Below are 21,900 nucleotides of genomic sequence, written 5' to 3' on the forward strand. Positions count from 1 at the left end.
TGGGAGCCTGGTTACAGGCTTGTGCTCTTAAAGGGACAGAGATAAAGAACATCATCTCTGGAATAGGGAAGGGAGTTAGGGACTGGATCATCTATCTGGTGGAGGGATGTGGCCCAACCAAGCTATCTTTTCTTTGAAACCAGGGGTCCAAGGGTGTCTGGGTGGCTCAGTCAGTTAAGCATCTGCCTTTGGCTGGAGTCATGATTCCGGGGTCCTGGGATCGAGCTCCAAGTCTTGTTTGTGCTCTCTCTCTCTGTCAAATAAATAAATAAAATCTTAGGAAGAAAGAGAAAAGAAGAAAAAGAAAGAAAGAAAGAAAGAAAGAAAGAAAGAAAGAAAGAAAGAAAGAAAGAAAGAAAGAAGAAAGAAAAAGCAAGCAAGCAACCAGGGGTCTAGGCCATCTGCCATCTCCTGCATGCAAGCCCAAGGGTCTAGATCCCTGGTGACCTCTTACTTGAAGACCCAGGAGTTTGGGCCTCCAGGTCCCTCCCCTCAAATCCAGTAATCCAGGTTCCCAGGCTTCTCTTCTCTGGGGAACTAGGAGCCCAGGGTCCCATGTCTTCCCAGTCAGATACTCAGATTGCTCCTGCCCTTTGGGATTTCCTAACCTTGGCCTACCTCCCCTCACTGTGTAGAGAGCACCCGCTTAAGAGCCAGTGTGAGAGGACTGGTCCTTTACAACACCCCAAAACTCCTCCCTGGGAAGGCTTAGGCCCATGCACAGGGTAGCTCGGGGGCCCTGGTCTGTCTTTCCCCTCTTTGTAGTTTTGTCTGTCACTTTACCTGCCTTCACCCCCCCCCCCCATACCATTTGCTTTCTGCTGCCTTTCCCTCCTCCATCTCTCATTTTATCTTTTTGGTTCTCTGCTGCCTGGATTTATCTCTGGACATCTCTGTGCTGGCTGGCTGTCCTTCTATCTCATGTCTTTCTCAGAGCCTCCTCCCTCCATCTCCAGCTGGCTCTTTGTCTTCTTCCCCCTCACCCCTTCCTTCCTCTTCTTTCCTTCTTCCTCTGTTGTTCTCTTTCTCCCCCTCAACCCTTTCCTTTGTCACTCTGTCTTTGTCCTTCCCTCTCATGGTTACTTCATCTATGTGTCTCTTCTTCTCCCCATCAGTCCCTCCTCTGTTGCTTTCCCTGTCTCTTTCTGTGTCTCTGGCTTCTGCTCTGATGGTCCCTCTGCCGGTCTCTATTTTTATCCTTCTGACACACCTCCTGTGTCCACTTCTCCGTCTGTCTGTCTCTCCCCCTCCTGCTTCCCCTCAGGTCCCAGCTCCTGGTCCCAATTAGTTGGTGGCTGCCGAGGCAGAAGCAGGGCCCCCACTCCTGGCTCCTCATTACCGCTGGCGGCTCCTAATGAGCCTGGGGGGGGCTGACCCGTGCCCCCAGCCCCCCGGTCTGCGTCACTGCCCGCTGCGGGGGCTGTGGAGGCAATATAAGGGGGCTGAGCCTGGCTGTCCAAGCCCACTGCGCGGTAGCGGGCCCTGCAAAGGGGCGCAGGAGGTGGGTGGGTGGTGGGGTCCGGGGTTCTGGGCCGGGACGTGGGCCTCACTGAGCTCTTCCCTGTCTCTCCACAGGTGATGGAGACCCGCCAGGTGCCCAGGAGCCCCCGGGTGCGGCTGCTGCTGCTGCTCCTGCTGCTTGTGCCCTGGGGCGACCGCACAGCCTCGGGAGTCGCCCTGCCCCCCTCCGGGGTCCTCAGGTACGTGCGGCACCCCGGACACCCAGGGAGAGGCGGGATTCGCAGAGGTGGGAATAGACCCAAAGAGAAAGGGGCACAGAGACCCGAGAGAGAGGAGGACGGAGACCAGGGATGGAGAGAGGTGGAGTGTGGACAGGGAATCAGCACGAGGAACAGACACAAGAAGATTCTGAAAGGCGTTGAGAGATTTTGAACGAGCTGAAGCAGAGGGAATTCGTTCCTTGAGCAAAGTTTATTGGGTTCTTAGCGTGTGTCATGCCGGGCGCTGAGCGCTGGGGGTGGACACAGGCATCAGACTCGGTCTCCGTACTCAGGGAGCTTCGAGCCCGGGGAACAGACAGAGACCCGTACAGAGGGAGACAGGGGGACAGACGACAGACGACAGACGCTGAGCCAGTCCACAGACAGTGCAGCGACGGGGCTTCGAATTAGACCGCGAGGGATACAGGTGGCGGCGGGCGGGGGGGGGCCGGGACTCGCGGTAACCTCCTCTCTTGGTCTCCTCGCAGCCTCCGCTCCCCCGGCCGGGCCTGGGCGGGACCGGCCACCCCGCTGTCGCGGCGGAGCCTGGCGCTGGCGGACGACGCGGCCTTCCGGGAGCGCGCGCGGCTGCTGGCCGCTCTCGAGCGCCGCCACTGGCTGAACTCGTACATGCACAAGCTGCTAGTGCTGGATGCGCGCTGAGCGCCGCGCCCGCCCGCTCCACTGGAATAAAGATCCTGCAGAGCGCCCGGGTCTGCGCCTCCTTCCTGTGCCCGGGGGTGTGTGTGCGGCATACGCGGGCGGGGCTTGCGTCGCTACTCCGGTGTATCTCGTCCCCTCAGTCCCCCCTTTCTTTTCTCTCCCCCCATTTATTTCCCAATCATCTTTCCCTCCCTCCACTCCTATTCTCTCTCTGCATTTCTGCTCTTTCCTCCCTCCATACCCCAGCTCGGTCCCCTCCTCTTGCTCTGTGCCTCTGTCCCTCCGAACCCGCATCTCTGCTCCCACCCCACCTGCGGATGTCCGCCCTCCTCTGTGGGTTTCTGTCCCCTTTTCTGGTTCCCTGCAACCTACCAGGTCTCTATTTCCCTGAGTCTCTGTCCCCTTCTCTAGGTCTCTGTCCCTCTCTGGGTGTCTGTTCACCATCTCTCAGAGTCTCTGTACTTCTGTCTTTTTCCATCCTCCTGGCTTCCTAACCCTCTGCCTTCTCTCTCTACTCTTCTTTCAGCCTCTATAACTCTTCCTTCCATTCCCAATCGGCTTCTTTCTTTCCCTTTCTTTCGATTCCCTCTTTTCTTTCTTCTGTCGTTTCCCTCTCTCCCTCTTCCAGCTCTCATGTTCCCCGAATTTCGCCGTTTCCGCTCTCTCCTCACTTCTCGACTTCTTTCTGGGCGCAGTGGAAAGATGGGGGGGTTTGCCTCTAGGGTGAGATGTACCTGCCATTCAAGACCAGGTTCCCCGAAACCTAGCTGTGTGGTATTGGGAAGGGCTGCTTAACCTCTGAGCCTTTTTTACTCATCTGACGATTAACCGAGATACACCATGAGACAACTTCTTCACAGCGCCCGCGAAGCAAAACGCTTTTGTTAGAAAAGGGTTTCTGTCTCTCTAGCAGCAGCCTCCAGAAGTTTGTTCAGGGTTTTCTGACTGCTCCCTTCCCGGGAGACCGTTGGGGCGGGAGGAGAGGACAGAGAGGACCAGGCATCAGGCTCCCGGAGGCACAGGGCTGGGGCACAGGTGAAGCGAAGAAGCAGCCAATCAGAACCGGTCTCTGTTTCTATCTCTGTCTCTCTCTCGCTGGCTGCTCCCGCCAGCCCTTCAGTCCCAACGGTCAATGGTGACCATGGCAACCCACTCCGAGGGGTAAGCAGAGGGCTCTAAGGAGCGCGCCCGAGCCGCGGCTCGTGCGGATCGCGCGCTGATTGGTCTAGAGAAGGGGGCTGGGCTGGGCGCGTGGGCTCGCGGGAAGGGGGCGGGGCTGGCGCTGGGCGACTGGCAAGCTCCGGCAAAAGTTGTACTTCTGGGAGGCGGACCGCGGCCTAATTGGCCCTTAGGCTGTAGGGGGTGGGCCTGATTCTCTTAGTCAGAAACACTGAATAATGAAGGAATAACTATATTCCTCAACACCGTCTGGAGTTGGCCAAATTTCATAAATAAGACTCTGAAAGTCAAGAGTAATTTCCCCAAGTTGTCAGCGCCAGTAATGGACAGAAGGGTAACCGGAACGCAGATCTCTTCGTGACTTAAGTCTAGACCCTGCCATTACTCTCATGGAGAAATGGGATTAAAGAGTTATGAGCAGTTATTATATGCCGGGCCCGTCCCTAATATTGCACTCCTATTGGCTCTTTGAACCTCACAACAACCCCGTGAGGAGCCTCACTGGCCTTTGCCTGGAGGGCCTGGTAGCTGGGTCTTGGCCTGAACGCCTCCCATACTTCCTCCCTACATGTCTTCCCTAGCGTTTGAGGCTTTTCATAAAGTGGTGCTTGGAAGCTCTTCCCTCCCCACTCTACTCGCCTCTTCCCAGGAAATTTCACCAATTCCCAAAATGTCAATCACAGGTAATAACACGCAGAACCCCATCTCCAGACCGTGGGCTCAAGGCTCAGGACTCCCACCCCTTATTGGAATAATGACATTCACTCCATCCCACATGGGCTCAGTGTTCCTGCAAACCCACTCCTCCTCATGGGTTCCCATTTTGGAAATGCTCCACTGTCTACCAGTCACTGGGTCAGACCCATGTGCTGTCCTTGCCCCTTTCCTTCTTTATCCTCCTTCACAGCCATTAGCCTTTGGCTCCATCCTTCCTGCACTGCCTCTCTCTGCCCTTCCCCTTCTTTCCATCCACAAGTCCAGCTCAGCTTAGGCCTCATCCTCTCCCACCTGGACCACAGCTCCAGCCTTCTGCCCACCTCCTGCTTCCAGCCTCACTTTATATTCATCCCCCATGCAGGCTCAGAAGCTCTCTTCCCCACCTAAAGCTGATTCTGCCCTTTCCCTGCTCACAGCCCTTTCTTGGGCACTTGGGAGTCAAGTTCAGGCTGGTGTTCAAAACCCTTCATGGGCTCTTGCCTACCTCTCTTCTCACCACTCTGTAGCCTCAAATCCTTCCCTGGCCCTCCATCCCCCTTCCTTTTTTTTTTAGTTCCAGCAACAAGGTGCTTCCTATGGCGCTCTGCACACAGAGGCTCTTTCCCACCACCTGGTTTTCACACACACTATTCTCTCTGCCCGTGACACCCTCCTTCAGTCCCTGCTCTCTGTGACAAATTTTACAGTTTGTTTTTCAAGACTGCATACAGATGTCACCTAACTGGGACAAAATCCCTATCCTCCCAGGAGGGGGTTTAGTGCATTTTCTGGTCTCCCATGGAGCCTACAGCTACCTCTATCATTATCTGCCTTTAAATAGGGGTGACTCTGACCCTCCCCTGCTCAAAACTCTCCTAATGAAGCCTCTGCAGTGCTGAAACTCTTCTCTATCTTGACCTGGGTTTTGGTTTCACGGGCCTTCACATATGCAAACCCTCATGCACCTGATACTTAAGCTATGTCCATTTATCTGTATGTAAGTTACATTTCAGTAAAACATAAATAACCAAAAAACAAGCAATACAATTCTGAAAGCTTCCATCATACTCAGGAGAAAACCAGTGCTCCTCAGCCTGGCATTGGAAGGCCTGTTTTTCTACAGCTTTAGCTTCCTTTTTAAAAAAAAAAAATAAATGAATTTTTAAAAGATTTTATTGAAGAGTGTGAGCGTGTGCAAGCACGAGTGGGAGGGGCAGAGGGACAAGCAGACTCCCTGCTGAGCCTTGCAGGGCTCTATCCCAGGACCCTGAGATCATGCGCTTAATGGACTGAGCCACCCAGGCGCCCCTACAGCTTTATCTTCTAAGGTCTAATTGTGGCACGCAGATGAGCAGTAAGTGATGAGTGAGCAAATGGCACACTGGTCCATTTCCTGCCGGCTGTTTGCACTGCAGGGGACATCTGTGATGTGTGCCTGGCCCACTGTCTCTCTCCCTCTTTCTGCCAGGAGAGGGGAGAGGTGCTCAGCCTCCCAGGCTCTCTTGCAGCTAGGAGTGGTCACAACAAACACTTCTGACCAATGAGACAATGAGACCTAAACACGACCAATGAGGTCGGCTGCTGGCTCTGGGAAGGCCACGGCTTTTCTTTATGAAGAAAAGAAGGGACACGTCCCCTTCTTCTGACAGATGTGATGTATGAAGCTACACCTGCCATCTCCTGAGCAAGAGGGAAGGGCCGAGAGGATCATAGAGAATCATAGCTCCCTTGACTCCCAGGCTGTGGGCCCACAGCTGTCCTCCTCCAAACTTGTTTCAGGAGGAAAATAAACTCCTAGTATTTAATTCATTATTGGGTGTGTTTTGCTATTGCTAAGAAATGTAGTCACCAACGTTAAAAAACCAAAAGACTTCACATAAAAAACCAATACAGGGGTGTGTCCTGGAGCACTGTATCTGGGGTCCCCATACCGGGGTCCCCCCAGCTAATGGTGGCACAACAATGGTAATAACAGTAGGATTCCCCAGGAGTTGTCTGACTAGACCTTGCTCTGAGCACCTCACACTGGGGGCGGCTGGAGGTAGCAGAGCTGGAGGTGGGGCCAGGTGGGGGGCGGGGACTGGCCCAGCAGCAGGACGGAGAGCAGCAGCAGCAGCAGCAGGCCCAAGATAGGTGCCGGGATCAGTGGGTGCCGAGTGACCCTGGTGAGAGGCAGTCCAGTGCTTAGGGAGGGGCCTGGGGCGCAGGGTTGCTGGTGGGGTCTCAGCAGGGGGCCATACCCCAACATGTGCTGGCCACCCTCCTTCTGGAGATGCTTCAGGGCGCACCTGACCGGCGGCTGGGGCTGCAGGGGCGGCAGGCTGAGCTGGCCCCAGACCGGCCCCCTGACCGGGACCAGCTCTCTCACCACAGGCACCAGCGCTTGCTGCGGCTCGGGCTCAGGGCTGTTGGACAGAGAGGAGGACAGGGCAATCGTGCTGGATTTTCCTCTGCCTCCAGGCCCCTTCCAAGTCCCTGTGGGTCCTGTTACCTCTCAGGAGGGCTTCCTGGAACGTCTCCAGGGAGAAGGTCCCCCAGAGGGCTGGGGAGATTGGCCTGGAAGGACAAAGGAGACAAACTTGAGACCCTGGGTCCTGGATTGGGAGAGGCCCTTGGCTCAGGCCACTGGACAGAAGTGACCACATGGAAGGGGGTGGAGCATAGTGAGACACCCCACTGGGTTGGGTTCCCAGCTCTGCCGGCTTCCTGCTATATGTCCTTTGGAAGGTCACCCCACATCTCCGTGCCCCAGTTTCCCCATCTGGACAGGGTCAGCGACAGTACCCAGCTCACAGGGCCAAAGGGGAGTCTGCATGAGGGAATCCAGGTCAAAAGCAAAAGAATGGGAGGGCGCTCAGAGCAGTGACTGGCGCTCAGTAATTATGGGAGCTGTTCAATATTACTATTTCCATTTGCATCTGACTCTGGAAGTATCCAAGCTCCCTGAGGGCAGAGACGCCATCTTCTCCAGGAGTCCAACCCTCTGCTGGGCCTAGGCCAGCGTGGGCGCTCTTCCTGCCTACTTCAGAACCTGCAGGTGCTTTATGATGAAAACCCCAAATATTCCTCCAGGGGCCACCTCACTCTCCATGTCCGCCCAAAAGGGTGACCTGTCTGCTGATCTCAGGCTTCCCCCCCATACCTTTGTCTCGTGGATGCTGATGATGGCAGTAAGAGCAATAATAAAGAATAACAGGGGCCACCAGACTCAGCCCCTCCCTTCACCACTGCCACCTACTTTGCGCTTGCTGTGGGGGGGGCTTTCCCGTGATCCTTAAACACTCCCCCCCACAACAGCTAGGGAGAGATCATTGTCAAGTCAGCTGTGAGGAAACTGAGGTGGGGCCCAGTATCTGTGGAGGGAAAAGCAAGGTGGGCTTTGGTGTCAGCCTGCTCAGAGAGACCATCTTGGAGGGTTTGGACCCTGAAGGGGCCCAGATGCCTGGCACACATTTGGGCTCTCACATTCCTACCCTGAGGACCCCGCCTCTCCTCCCAGAGCTTCCCTCCCTTCCCCTGCCTAAGAATGGGGACTGGCACCTGCACCTCGTCCTGCGGCTTCAAGGAGCAAAGCAGCTGGTGTGTGTGGTGCCAGGCAGAGGAGCTGTGACAGGCAATGTGCCCCAGGGAGTTCTGGGGCTGGCTGGGGAGGGCCTGGTCCCTTCCTGTGTGTGGGCACATGTGTGTGTGCTTTTTCGCATTCTGGGGGTGTAGCCACGTCTTTGAGGCCTGTGGCTTAGCGGCTGCAGCCCTGTGTATGTGTTTGGGGGGTCCCCCGGGAACATTCTGGCCGCCCACTGGCCTGCAGGCCTCCCCCCATGGCGCTGTCCGCTCTCATTAGCCATAGCAAGGGCCTTGTTATCTCTTGGCCAAATGATTTTTCTCTCTGCTCAGGAGAAGTGGGGGTGTGGGTGAAGGCTGGAAGGAGCGGCCACTGCGTCACCCTCCTCAGGGGCCTGGAGCGGGTGGGGACAGAGAAGGGGTACTGGGGACTGCCTACCATGATCTGGGGCTCTGCTTCCTCTTCTTCCTCTCTTCTGGGCAACCTGAGGGGACAAGAGAGTCACTGCAAGCATCTTCCCTTGGCCTGGCTCCCACTAGCCCACTGTGGAGCTGGATGAGCCTTCAAAGCAGGGGTCTTAGCGGGGACTGGGCATCATGGATGGGCCTAGGGGTGTCCTGGAGCCCCGTGAACAAACTGCTGTGTGTAGGTCAGTGTGCATATTTTGCAGGGGAATTTTCAACAAACCCTCAAAAGAGAGTGTGACCCCCCCCCCAAAAAAAAGGGTAGGAGGGTCTCTTGATCAAACTGGCTTTCTCTTCCGCTATTTTTCCAGCTGATGCCCTAGCTGGGAGTTGAGGCTTCTGCTCTCTTACTCTCCCAAACACCAGAGACTCGGAGCTCTCCGGACTCTAGGGCAGGAGCAGATCCACCCCCACTTCGTGCCTAGGGGTTGTGACATTTTCAGCAAGTCTCAGTCTTACTGTGTTATCTTTTAGGACTGAGATTCCAGAAGCCAACTGTGTGAGCAACTCCCCCCACAAGTCATTTCTCTTTGGTGTGCAAGCCCCCAACCTCTGCCCCTCTGAGGGCTGCAGCTGTCTGAGCCCCTGAAATGCTCCTTTGGGGACTCAGACCTCAAACTGCCCGACCCAGATGCCCCTTAGAGACCTGGACATCCATACCACTGGCTACCACCTTCACTGGGGACCAGGGGTCCGGCCCTCCAGCTGCCGCCACCTTGACACCCTCAGGACAGCTACATCTTCAACTAGCACCCAAAAAGGCATTTAGGCTGGTAAGCACCCAGCCTCTGCCCGGTCAGATACACAGTTGTCTCATCCCCTGGGACTGCTACTTGGGCCTCACGTGGCTCCTTCCCCAGCGCCTCTCAAGATCCAAGCCCTCACCCCTAGTCACCTTTAGGGGCCATGGGATTCACTATGTTCCTTGCTTCCAGCTTCCCAATCTGTGGATCATACTGCCCTGCTCCTGGGAAACTCAGATGTCCAGCCCCTGCTCCCGCTGCTGCTCAGTCCCTTCTCCTTTCCCTTCCCCGGTGACGGTGACGCAGGGGGAGGTCATAGCTCTGGAGGCCTGCTCCTGCCCAATCTCAGCTTTCTCAGACAAGTCCAATTAGAGGCCAGTGGCAGGCAGCCTCATTAGTTGTCGCAACTGAGAGCGTGAAGTGGGGCGGGGGGGGGAGGCACCACAGGAAACCACAGGCCCCAAGGCCAGGCCCGAGGAGGATGGGCCCAGACATCTAGTGCTTTATCTCTCCTCAGAGGCCTGCAGCCGAGCTTCCTAACAATCACAGGGCTGGGACTCCTTGGCACTAATGCTCACACCACCCCTATCGTGGGTTTTGAACCCAGGCTGTCTGATTCCAGAGTCTTCGATTGTCTTCTAACTACCTGGGTGTTCTCCATGGGCCAATCTGGGTTTCCTTCATCCCAGGGTTCCCTGGAGGCCTTGGGAGAGGTGTGTTCAGTGACAGTGACCAAGTGACTGAGCTCTCCCATCAGCCTGACAACTGTCTTTTTGTCTAAGAGTCTCCTATATGAGTACTGCTCCTATGGGATCCCATTGAAGCATCATCTCCCTGGGAAGCCATGCTTCCCAGGTGGCACGAAGTGCTAGATGTTCTCCCAGAACCGGTTGGGTCAGAGTCTGTTTCCCTCTAGACTAGACTACGATGAAGGCAGGGCTGGGGGTGGCTCATCCTGGTTCACAGGCCAAGGCTCACTTCAGTGGGAGGAAATGAATGAATGAAGGAGTGAATGATGTGCAACTCCCCCAGGACTTTTCCAGTCCTTGTACACTGTCCAAGAATGTGGTGTCACCCCAAGGCAGGGGGATGGCTCTGGAAGGAACAGGCTTCTTACCACATTGATCGCTCCTTCCTTTCTCCCTGAGGGTACACTGGCTCTCCCTGCAAGTTTCTCTGTGGGAAAAGGAAAGTTTAGGTCTCCTGGACTGTGACACCTGCAAGAATTCACCACCTGCTTCTAAAACCTGCCCTCCTCTTGGGCTCCCTCCCTGGGGGGGTGGCTGGTTCTACATTCCCCCAAAAGCAGAAGCCAGAACCCTTTCTCCTCATCACCCAGGGGTCCAGGTCCCCCAAACCTCTTGCATTCCCACAAGCTTCGCACACTCACATGGACCCAAAGGAGGCCCAGCCTTTCCCTCCCATATCCACTTCTCCTCCCAGGTTCCTGGTCTGCGGGCAGCCCCCCCAGCTCTTCTCCTTTAGGACCCAGGTCTTAGTTTCTCTGGAGACATCTCCTTGCCTGCAGCCTCAATCACCAGCCTGACACTGTTTTCTACATACATTCCTGAGCTCCAGCCTTGTGCACCACTGACCCCGGGCAGCCCCCTGGCCGTCCCTCGGGGTCCCATCTCACCAGGCTGCAAGGTAAATTTGGCATCTCTCTGCCTTCTCCCTTACTAGCACCCCGCACCCCTGAACCTGTCTCCCATGCCCCACTTCTCTCTGCCCATCCCTCCTTCTCCATCCCAAGGCCCTGCCCTGGCTAAGGTTTCCTCCTCTGGACTCTCGGGCCAGCCTCCTCTCTGGCCTTCCTGCCTCTAGACAGTCCCCATGTCCCCCCTACTCCCCACCCAGGGATCTTTCTACATTCAGAGTTGACCACAGTTCCTGTCGTGATCAGGCCTCAAGGCTCCTTAGCCACCCCCCACTCCCTCTGCTGCCCAAGCGTGTTCTGTGCTTTCATGCCTCACATCTTCACACGTGTGCTTTCCGCTGCCAGGAAGGCTTCTCATTCCTGACACCACTCAACTTCTCTCTCCTCTCCAAAATAAACTCAAGTGTCAGTTTCCCTGTGACACCCCTCCAGTCTCCCACCTGACACAGGTCCTCCCTTCACTGGGCTCCCTCAGGGCCTGGCCCTCACCTCTGTTCACCCATCACCCTGCATGGGGATGGCCCGTTTGCACAATCTCCCCACCAGGCCCTGAGCGGCTCCACACTATAGCTCCAGGACCTGGAACAGGCGGCACCCCAAGGCCTAGGCCAGTGGTCCCCCGGATGGGGCCTCGAGAGCTCCCAGCGGAATTCACTCTAACACCTCCTTGGAGGGATGTGACTCTGCTGCCCACAGGCTGTGTGACGGGATGGGTGACCTCTCTGAGCCTCAGTTTCCCAAAGGTAACAGGATGAGGGGTGAGGATGCTTACCTCAAAGAGATACGGGGGGAAGTAAATGAAAACTCAGGGGCACCTGGGTGGCTCAATTGGTTAAGCGGTTAAGCGTCTCACTCTTGCTTTCAGCTCAGGTCATGATCTCAGGGTCATGAGATCGAGTGCCCTGCTGGCTCTGTGCTCAGCGTGGAGTCTACTTGAGACTGTCTTTCTTCCTCTCCCTCTGCTCCTCCCCCAACTTGCACTCATGCTCTCTCTCTCAAATAAATAAATAAATCTTAAAAAAAAAAATCAAACAGCATGGGTGTTGAAGGGAAACACAGAAGCTTCTCTCAACCCAGGGAGAAAGTGAGCAAAGAAACGAGTTTCTCCTTTAAGAACAGTGAACAGTATAATTCTGAAGCAGTATTATTTTCAAGACAATGCAGTCACAGAGCTGTTAGCAATATTTTCTTTAAAAAAGAGAGAGACAGACTTCTGGCGCTAACAGATTAAAATCTCACTTTTCTGTTGTGGACATTGAAGATGAGTTGTCTCAGTTGTTTCAAAGGATGTGGAAATACTGCTCAGGTAATTATAGAAGTCATAAAACAACAGCGATGGGTGAGTTCAAGGTTTCACAGTGGGCTTGCTAAGCTGTTCTTGAAGGTGTCTTGTATCCAAAAAGTAAAAAGCTTAATGTACGTTTATGGTGTCTGGAGGAACGATTCACTTCTTAGCTTCCCCCTAAGGAGCACTGTAAATCAGTGCTTCCTGTCAGTGTTTTCTCAATGACAAAACTACCACCGAGCAATTTGCATTCACTTTGTTTGCTCTTGTCTACTCCCCTTGAGGGCCAGTTCCTAGAGAGCAGGGATGGTGTCCTGCCTGGCTTGGGCTCTGTGTCCAGCAGACCCTTGGTCAACGTTTGCCCATGGAATGGAGCAGCAAGCTCGTGGCACATGGAGTCCCAGGCCCCTTTCCCACCACTCTGGTGGTCTCGGAGCCCCTCCCAAGCTCACCTGTGCCCCAGATGAGGCTTCAGGCAGAAACTCCACTTCCTCATCTGTCTCAATGATGATCTCCTCCCACTGCCACACTCCACACAGAGGGCTGGAGAGAGCGGTGGCTGCCACTTCTTGTTTCTGGGAGAGGAGAAGCTGTTTCTGAGGCCAGGGAGGGCCAGGTGAAGGCAGAAGATGGGTCAGAGATGGGGATGGACATGAGCCGAGGCATGGGGTGGGAGGAGACGGGGGGCTGGGGTGAGGCTGGGCTGGGGAGCAGGTGGAGGCAGGACCTGGGAAGGGTTTGGCAGCAGGACCAAGGACCGGGGTTGGGATGAGAAGGTCCTGAAGGGAGATGGGGTAGGGTGAGAATCAGGGCTGCGTCACAGCTGAGGTTGGTGGGTTGGGGTGTTCCTGAGGAGCTGGACCCACCTGCTGAATGGCCTCGATCTCCACGCCCAGTGAAAGGGGCAACAGCCTGGTCCAGCCCATTCTTCTCGCCTGGGCCTCTTCCGGTAGCCTGGCCACATGGTCAAGAGGGGAAGGCTCTCTCTGTGCCTGCCCACTACCTGTCAGTCCACCCACTCCGGGGTGGCCGCTCTGCCCACCTTGTGGCTGGAGGTCAGGGGTCCCTGCCTTTGGGCTCCCCTCCTGCCTCCTTTACCCCTGATGTTCCACTCACTCATCCTGCCCCTCATGGGTCTGACTCAGCTGCTCCTCCAGATGTGAGATTTCCAGCCTCAGTTCCTGCAAAGGAGGGAGTGGGGGACCTGTCTTTCTGTTTTTCTCCATCTCCCAGCCTTGGGCTCCTCTTACAGTCAATTCCACTCCCCTCCAGACCCATATTGTGTCCTCCAGACACATATTGCCAAGGGACAAGGGGAAGAAAGCAGTGACAGAAACTTAGGAGGTCAGAGAGACAGAGAGCAGCAGGAACCCAGAAGGTAACTCACCAGCCAGGAAAATTAAGAACAAAGACATGGATGGACACAGATTTACAGAGAGGCAAAAGACACGTGAGGTGGAGAAGACTCGTAATGATCAGGGACCAACAGAGGGTAGAGTTGCCCCTAGAGACAAACAAACTGGATTGAAAAAGGCAGACACACAGAAAGATGAGCAGGAGAGATGCGGTGACAAGACCCCGACAGAGAATGAAACTGTACCGGAGGTGGAGATACATGGTGTGTGTGTGTGAGGAGGGGGAGGGAACAGAGGACAAATGAGAAGGCAGAAATGCAGAGAGAGACACACAGACTCTACAAGACACAGGGGAAGAAAGAGGCAGCGAATCGCAGAGATGGCAGAAGAGCCGGGCCAGGCAGAGGGGTGAGGGGGCAGGGGAGCTGGCTACCTGGGTCCTCGTTCTGTACTCCTCCAATGTCTCGGCCAGGCTCTCTGCGTGGCGAGTGCGCTGGGGAAGCCCAAAGCCCAGTGAGATGGGTCCCAGCCCCGCAAAGATGCAGAGGCAGGGTCAGAGGTGACTGGCAGGGTGAGCTTGGGGGAAGAGCTAGGGCCTGAGGGAGAGCATCAGGTTTCCAGATCCTGCAGGGACAGGCTTGCCATTCCAGGGGAACCCTCTGACCTCTCCGGGCTGCTTATCCAGGGATGAGACCCAGGCAGGACTCCCCTTTCCAGACCTTGGGGCAGGGGTGGGGGACGGCCAGGAGTACATGGAAGGCAAATGTCCCCTCACCACCCCCAGGCCCCTCACCTCCGAGAGGACAGCATCTCGTTGGCAAATGAGGCGTTCACACTCATAGAGCTGCCGCTGCCAAGGAAGGAGCCTGTCCATCTGTCCGGCCTCCCAGGACTGGCCTTAGCCGGTGCTGCCCTCCCCAGCCCACCCAACTCTCCCAAGTCCCACTCCTCAACCTCCCATGATGTCTCTGGACATCAGCCACCCAGAGAGGGATTTCAGCCGAGCTGCCTGGAGCCCTGGGAGCCCGATGGCTTGATGAAGTCCCTGGCTCTCACTCCGCCGGAGCAGCTGAAATTGGTAGAAATGACACTAGGGAGGGGTGGCACCTTCAAAGCCTCCTTCTCCGTGGCCAGCTCCTCACTCCTCCTTTTGACTCCATCCCGCTCAGCCAGTAGCTTCTCGTTCTGGAAGAAGGAACGACCACTTCAGCCAACAGCAATGTTAGTACCTGCAGCTGACATTGTCTGAACAACTGGCAGGCAACAACAGGCCTCGTGCTGAGCACTATATATTTTTTGGTCCATTGAATCCCTCCACCCATCCTATGAGATATCAGTTGTGATTTCTCTGTGCCTCACTGGGTATTTGTCTGAAAAAAATGGAGATGAGATAAGAGCTACCTCACGGGGGTGATACCAGTATCTGTGATCATGTTCTGAGCACCTTGCAAGTGTTACCTCATTTCTTCCCCCTCTTGTGAAGATAAAGGCAAGCCTGGCACAGAAAGGTCAAACACCCCCCCCAGGTCATATGGGTGGTAATTCATGCAAACACACGCTACTATATGTTAATAAACACAAAGCATTTAGAATAGTGTCTGGCACATACCAAATGTTCAGGAAATGTAAAACATGTATTTTAAAGTTAACCTCAAAACTTTGTATTCTAAATGTTCTTCACACACATATAAGTAAAAATACCAGTATAAGGGACTCCCACTGCCCACCTCCAATGATTACATTTTCCCCAGTTTTTTTTTTTTTTTAAGATTTTATTGATTTATTCGACAGAGATAGAGACAGCCAGCGGGAGAGGGAACACAAGCAGGGGGAGTGGGAGAGGAAGAAGCAGGCTCATAGCAGAGGAGCCCGATGTGGGGCTCGATCCCATAACACCGGGATCACGTCCTGAGCCGAAGGCAGACGCTAAACCGCTGTGCCACCCAGGCGCCCCTCCCCAGTTTCTTCCCTATCCTCCAACTTTTTTTGTTTTGTTTCGTTTAACAGAGGACTCTAAAACAAACGCCAGGTATCCTGTGATTTCCACCTAGAACGACTCCGGCATTTTGATTTCCTACTCAAGGAATTTTTTACTTTACCAAACTCACAATACCACGATCACTCCTAACAAAAGTAATAATTCCTTACTATTATTTCATATAGAATTTGTGCTTTTTTTTTTTTCCCTCTGGTTTGGTTGTCTCAAAAAGGTCTTTCCACATTTAGTTTTTTTGCATGAGGATCCAAACAATGTTGTGGCTTTTGGTTGAAATGTCTCATTTCTTTTCCTCTGACAGTGGTCGCCCACCTGTCCCAATGCAGGCACTTTTGGGGGGCCCATCTTTTGGGGGAAGAAATCAGGTTATCTGTTCTGTAGAATTGGTGCATTCGGATTTGGCTTCCTGAGTTCTCTCATTCCCTCCACGGGACATTCACCATATGCCTCCAACCTCTTTATTTCTTTTAAACTGGTGGGTAGATCCAGGACACTGTCCAGGCCCCTGTTCAGTTTTTTGGCAGGAAGATTTCCCAGGTGCTGCTATGCATGTCACATTGTGCCATTCAGGAAGAATGTCATGTTTGGTTAACGTTTTTATTGGCATCACCCTCCAATTTTACAGAGGAAATTGACAAGAGGAGGGGCTAAGAAACTTGGCCAAGGTCACATGGTGAGTGGACGCAAACCCAAATTTGACTTAAAATTCTGCACTTATAATCCCCAGGCTCTCTGAGCCAGACGCAGCCCCGGGTGAGAATGGGGAGCCAGCTTTGTCTCTGGCCTCAGGGGGCTCAATGCTAGAGGTGGGGACCGGTGCAGAAGCAGATGATAACACGGGAGGCAGACTCTGATGAGGCCTAGCGCCTGGGCCCAGTGGGAGCCTGGATGAAGGGCATCCTGAAGAGGCAGCGCTGGGGCACCCTGAGCCCTCCAGGGGGACAATTAGCCAAGAAAACAAGGGGGCCAGGAGAGGGGCAACCCGCGCCAGCCATGAAATGGGATCTGACAGTAAAATGGCCCCTAAATTCTCCAGTCTAGAGTTTTCAGGCACCAAAAACTCAGCAACTTGCACTGACTTCGATGTGAAGCAGCCATGGGCAAAACCATTTCAGGGCAGAGAGGCAGTAGGACTTCCCTTGCCACACCCCTCCTCCTGGTGCCCCTGGGGACACCAAGGCCAGTTCCTCCCTCTCTCCAGCTGGCTGGGCTCCAAGTCCTCCATCAGCCATCCCTCCTTCTTGGGCTCAGCGGGCCTGGACTGCCCGGTGAAGGGCAGAGGAAGGACAGGCCAGGAATGCTGTGTCAACATCTGTCCACCTGGTAGGGACTTGGAGGCTGGATCCTGGGCCACCCAGCAGGGAACCTGGTTACTCAGCCTCTCCTGCCTTCTTCTGCAGTAACCTGAGCCCTGCTCTGTAGATTCTCTGTAGGAAAGCCTAGTGTCTGAGTGTGCCTTACTCCAGCATTATTCTCCTGTAATTTGAGAACTTGATCTATAGATGCTCTGTAGGCTGCTGTGGGGAGGGGAAAGGGGGGAGGCAACCAAGAATAGCTCTGGTTTATCGAGCGCCTAGGATGTCCCAGGCGCTGCTCAAGGCACTTGACCTGGCAGCAAGCCTTCTGGGCTGGGAGGAGGCAGAGACTGCTGGCTGTGATTCACCCTGCTTATTCCTTCTTCTGCTTTCATTGGGGGTCCACTCTCCTCGTGGGCAGATGGGTCCTAGCCCCACCCTGGGGGGGGTGAATAAGAGGAAGATTCGGGAGATTTCTGCAGATTCAGGAGAATTGGCTGGTTAGCTAACCCAGCAGCCATTCTTGCCCCACTCACTTGCTCATCTCCCACTCCAGAGGCTGAGGAAGGTCAGATATACTCCCAGCCTCCCTTGCAGCTGGGGGTGTCATGTGATCCAGTTCCTGCCAGTGTGACAGAAGAGAGGTATGCTAGGGTGGGGGGTATAGTGGAGGTGCTTCAGGAAAAGCTTTTCCTTCTGATGAAAGGAGAGTCATGGGAGGAGCATTAACTGGGCCCCCTTGCCCCTATCTGTCCTGCTTTGAATGAGACCATGAGGGCGGAGCTTTTGCAGCCATCTGCGATCACAAGGCCATAGGCTGAGGGACAAGCCTGAGTCACCAAACCAACTCAGAGACCTTCAAAGCCTCTTGTTAAGGAAATGAGCGTTCTTTGGACTGAAACCACCATTTCTTCAGTGTTTTCTTCCTTGGAGCGGAAAGTATTCTGGCCCATCCGGGGTTGGATCACCCATGCCAGGGAGTGGTTTGGCTATACTCATATGTCATCACTTGGCCAATGAGATATAAGATGGAGGTTCTGCCATGGGGCTTTAGGGAAAATTTCTCCTTATTCTTAAAAAGAGATGTTCTGGAAGAAAACAGTCACATCCTGTCTGCATCCCATGCCTCACACTGTGGCAGCCATCCTGCGGTGAGATTCCCATTATCCCAGAGGACAGAATTCTCATGGAAGAGCCAGAGAGCAATAGTAGAAAAGTTTTGGATTTAAATGTAAAAGCCATAATACAGATGTAGGATAAAGAGATTTGGGGGGACTGGGCAGAATCAGTATCATTGCCTGGACTGGGCAGAGATCTTTAGGGCAGGGGAGGGGCACAGGAGGGTCAAAGAAGAGAGCAGTAGAGGGAAAACAGGCCCTGCGCCAGCCCCAAGCCCCAGGTTAGCTGCGAGGGGTGGACAGGAAGGATGCAGTTGAACCACGCAACCCCTGGGATGTCTGGGAATCTGAGGGGGGCATTTCTCAGCTCAGTATCAGAACAAGCAAGGCCTGTGAGTTACAGAATGGAGATGGCTGTGTGAGGAGTGGAGGCAGAGAGGCCCAGCGAGGCCCCTTGTGGCCACAGTCTCAGGAAAGCAGCTGAGCCTCCTCTGTGGCCCTGGAAGGGTGTAGAAGAGGCTGAGGGAGAACCCCAGAGGCCCTCGTGTGTTGGGGGGTCCAGGGGGCCACCGCCAGCAGATGCAGTGAGGACTGTATGTCCAGAGACCAGAGGCAATGCCAGCCTCCCAGTGGATGCCAGCATGTGGTGGTGACTAAGGCGGAGGACCAGATGGGAGGATGAACATCAATCTTGTGACCAGCAGAGAGAACAGACATTGAGGGAGGACCGCTGCCTCCTGGAGCCCTGAGATGCCGTGTGGGTTCTCCAGCAACTTAGATGCCACCTTGCAGGGGGGTGGTGATGAGTTTCATCAATTGATGAGTTTCAATTTCCATCTAAAAAAGGACTAGGTGGACTCAGATTTACTATGATGTTCTCTGTGTCAGATGGAATGGGGTTTGAATCAGACATGCGGTTGAACTGGGCCATTTCAGATGTGCTAAGCCCCGGGCTGAGCATTGCCATTTATTTCTACAACAATCCTGCCAAACAATTAACCTCCTCCCATTCTCAGAGAACAAAACAAAGGCTCGGGAAAGGGGAGTCACATGCCTGAAGGTGGCGTGTCTTTTAAGTGGCAGAGACGGGATGTGAACTCAGCGCTGACTTCAAGGCCTGTGTTCTTTCTACCATAAAAAAAATGCTAATGTATGAACAACACTGGTTAACTTTCAGCGAGCACTTCCCATGGGTCCTGCCTCATGCCTAAGACTACAAGCATCCTTTTGTTTAAATCTCACACCACCCGACGAGGGAGATTCTGTTATTTTGTCCACTGTTACAGGTGAGGACATTGAGGTACAGAGAGGAGATGGACTGGCCCATGCTTATGTAGGCAGCCCCAGCGTGAGCCCAGGCAGTCCGCCCCACACCTCACACTCTTACCAACTAGGGCACGCCGTGATGTGACCTTCAGAGACACTTGCACATTACTGGGATTCTGGGATCTCCCTCTACAGACTGTCAGGGTGTTTGGGTGTAGGCTCTTGGGGGTGTTTGGGGGCAGCAGGGGTAGGGCAGTAAGATCCAGAGGACTGGGAAAGGGTGGCAGTGGGCAGTGGGGCTCCGCTCACCTCCTCCTGCAGAGTCTCCATCTCGGCCACCAGATGCTGCTGCTCCTTTTCCTGAACAATCCCAGAGAGAGGACAAAGGCTTCTTTCCGGGCCTCCTTGCCCCCATATTACCCTTCTCCCACACCTGGAACCCATCTCGGGTCTGGGCCCTGGAGGAGCAAGGCTGGGAGAATGGGTCTGGGAGCCCTGATGGCTCCTGCTGTCCCCTCTGTCAGGAGAGGGGTGAGAAGGGTGGCAAATAGATCTGGATCCTAAGTCTGGGGCAGGCAAGACCTGGAGTCAGGGAGGAAGCCAGGGTAACCTCTGCTGCTTCCCATTCCATTGTCAGGCTCTGTTGCTCCAACTCCAAGAAAGGGGGAAGGAAGAGGGCATCCTTGTGCCCCTCCCAGAACCTACCGTCTGCCGGGCCTGGGCCAGGAGGCTGCGATTCTGTTCCTCCAGGCTCTTGGCCAGAGTCTTAAGGTCCTCTAGCTCCTCATCCACAGCCTTGGCACACTGCAGAGCCTGCTGGGTACTGAGTGGGGGTGGGGCAGGGGGTCCACACGGGAGATAAAACAGAGACCAAAGAGACAGATCCACTCAGAGAGTTGGAAGCAACAGAGAAATCCTGACAGGGACCTGGGGGTGGGGCACAGAGACCCAGAGAGAAAAGCGGGGCAAAGAACCTAGCGCAGGAGACAGAGACCCAGTTTCTACCTAAAAGACTAAGGGGGTGGGACAGAGACCTAGAAAGAGCAAGAGACTAAAATAGGGGGAACATGACAGACATGAGAAAGATAAAGCATAGGGACAGGCATAGGCCGCCGATAGGGGAGACTCAGAGAAGAATAGAGAGGAGAGTCTGAACCCAAGAGGCTGAGAGACCAGAGCCAGGGGGACACGAAAGAGAAAGAGGAAGCAGAAGGAGACTGCGCAGGGTCAAAGACAGGGCAGGAGGTGCAGGGAAAGCACGTGGAGAGCCCACCTGCGAAGCTGCTTGCGCAGGGCTTCGATCTCCTCCCCGAGGCGCGCCGAGCCCTCCTCAGCCGTCTCCACGCTGCGCTGGAGCTTGGCGTTCTCCCCGGCCAGCCTGCGGTTGCTGAGCTCCAGATCCTCCAGGCTGCTCAGCAGCTCGGCGGTGGCAGGCCTGGGGTCAGGGAGGGGCTGGTCACTGGCCACAGCCCCCACCTCCCTTCCCAGGTGGGGGTGGTGGCAGTGGGGAGATGAGGCTCTTCTGGAGAAAGAAGAACAGGAGAGAGACTGCCCCGCTCTCCTGGAGCTCGCAGCACAGGCCCCCGTCCCTCACCCACTCCCAAAGGACCCCGAGCCCTATGGTAGGGACGCTGGAGGGCATGGGCAGCAGGGAGGGTGGGGCGGGGTGGGGGGAACATAGGTACAGCTCAGGTCTGGGGTCTTCGCCTCCGAAGCTCTCCAGGTTGGCTGGCTCCTCGGCTTCTGGGCATCCTGGAGGGAGACAGAGAGTGGTGGGCTCCCTGGTGACCTTAGGTGTTGGGGTGCCCCAGGACTCGGGCTTGGCCTCCACTAGCCTCACCCTTGCATTTGCCCTGGGTCATCTCATCTGCTCCTGCGGCTAGGATTATATCCACCACCTGAAAGGCCTCTCACTCATTGGTACCCTGAGCCCAGGCTGGATCTCTCTCATAGCCCTGAATTCATCACACCCAGCACTGGGCAGCAGCACCTTAGCTGCCCCCAAAACTGTTTCTCTTCTGGGTTTCCCTCCCACCCACTCACGCATCCACTGAGCTGTCCTCGCTCCCTGGCTCCTCCTCATCCCCACAGTCGCCCCCCCCCCCACCGCCAGACCCTGACCCTTCCTCCCTGACTCTGCTCCACTCTCCTCTCTGTCACGGCCAGTCCTGGCTCAGGCTTCTCCCTCTCCTCCAGGACCCTCACCACAACCTTGTCCCCAACCTCCCCACCTCCTGGCCTCCAGCCTCCCCGTCCTGTCCTTCCCCCACCTAGAGGGGTGTTTCTTCAACACCAGCTGACCTGCCCCTCCCCCGGCCCCCAACTGGAAGACGCTCAAGGGAATGTCAAAAAGCTGGGTTTTTTTTTCTTTTGTTTTGTTTTTGTAAGGTGTAACAGGAACACTTTTCTATGGAGCATCCTATGTGTGAGGTCCTAGGGATAAAATGGGGAACAGATCAACTAACCAAATAGCAGGGCAGGTAACTGAATCAGATGGTCGGATTTCTCCAGGAATGGAATGCAGGTCTGTCAGTGAGCCTGGACAGCCAGGGGCCTTAGCCTGGGACATCCCAGGGCTTCCCCAGGTGCAGGAAGTTTAGGGAGAACTACCTAAGCGGAGGAGCCTGTGGGCAGGCACGGGGAACTTTCCAGGCTGAGCCAGGAGGCCCGAGGGAGGGGGGGGGGGGNGGGGGACTAGAGAGTAGGCGGGAGCCTAATGACGCTGACAGGGACAGGTGGGCAGGGCCTTGCAGGACTCTACAATAGGGCTGCAGTTAGGAGGAGGACTTGGAACCATCCCCTGAAGAAAAAAACCCCAAAGCTCAGGGAAGGTGGGGAGGCAGCCTTGGAGGTGCCTAGAAAGCCAAACTCACAGCTCCAGGGAGAGCAAAGGTTCCAGG

General features: G+C 55.1%; 2 protein-coding genes across 9 annotated transcripts in view; one reads left to right on the forward strand and one right to left on the reverse strand.

Annotated features, from left to right (window-relative positions):
* The first annotated feature begins 1,578 nt into the window (after window positions 1-1,578).
* PTH2 (parathyroid hormone 2) lies at window positions 1,579-2,435 on the forward strand. Its single transcript, XM_034639626.1, has 2 exons — window positions 1,579-1,700; window positions 2,210-2,435. The coding sequence occupies exons 1-2, from the start codon at window positions 1,579-1,581 to the stop codon at window positions 2,382-2,384; spliced, it is 297 nt and encodes a 98-aa protein (XP_034495517.1). The 3' UTR covers window positions 2,385-2,435.
* Window positions 2,436-5,456: 3,021 nt separating this feature from the next.
* The window catches only part of KASH5 (KASH domain containing 5), a 25,823-nt gene continuing 9,379 nt past the window's right edge, over window positions 5,457-21,900 (reverse strand). For 5 of the 8 annotated variants that reach the window (XM_034638784.1, XM_011223216.3, XM_034638786.1 and 2 more), the window contains 14 exons: window positions 20,686-20,752; window positions 20,274-20,435; window positions 19,706-19,823; window positions 19,310-19,360; window positions 14,433-14,510; window positions 14,119-14,175; window positions 13,759-13,818; window positions 13,087-13,151; window positions 12,837-12,924; window positions 12,423-12,566; window positions 10,146-10,204; window positions 8,260-8,305; window positions 6,751-6,815; window positions 5,457-6,664 (listed from right to left, as the gene is read on the reverse strand). In XM_034638784.1, the coding sequence (XP_034494675.1) occupies window positions 6,280-6,664; window positions 6,751-6,815; window positions 8,260-8,305; window positions 10,146-10,204; window positions 12,423-12,566; window positions 12,837-12,924; window positions 13,087-13,151; window positions 13,759-13,818; window positions 14,119-14,175; window positions 14,433-14,510; window positions 19,310-19,360; window positions 19,706-19,823; window positions 20,274-20,435; window positions 20,686-20,752 (1,445 nt within the window). In that variant the 3' untranslated portion in view covers window positions 5,457-6,279. The remainder of the gene's footprint in view (window positions 6,665-6,750; window positions 6,816-8,259; window positions 8,306-10,145; window positions 10,205-12,422; window positions 12,567-12,836; window positions 12,925-13,086; window positions 13,152-13,758; window positions 13,819-14,118; window positions 14,176-14,432; window positions 14,511-19,309; window positions 19,361-19,705; window positions 19,824-20,273; window positions 20,436-20,685; window positions 20,753-21,900) is intronic. The other 3 variants (XM_019798205.2, XM_019798203.2, XM_011223218.3) reach the window with 3 other exon arrangements.

The sequence above is a fragment of the Ailuropoda melanoleuca genome, chromosome 12 (genome assembly GCF_002007445.2).
Source record: "Ailuropoda melanoleuca isolate Jingjing chromosome 12, ASM200744v2, whole genome shotgun sequence".
NCBI classification, from domain to species: domain Eukaryota; kingdom Metazoa; phylum Chordata; class Mammalia; order Carnivora; family Ursidae; genus Ailuropoda; species Ailuropoda melanoleuca.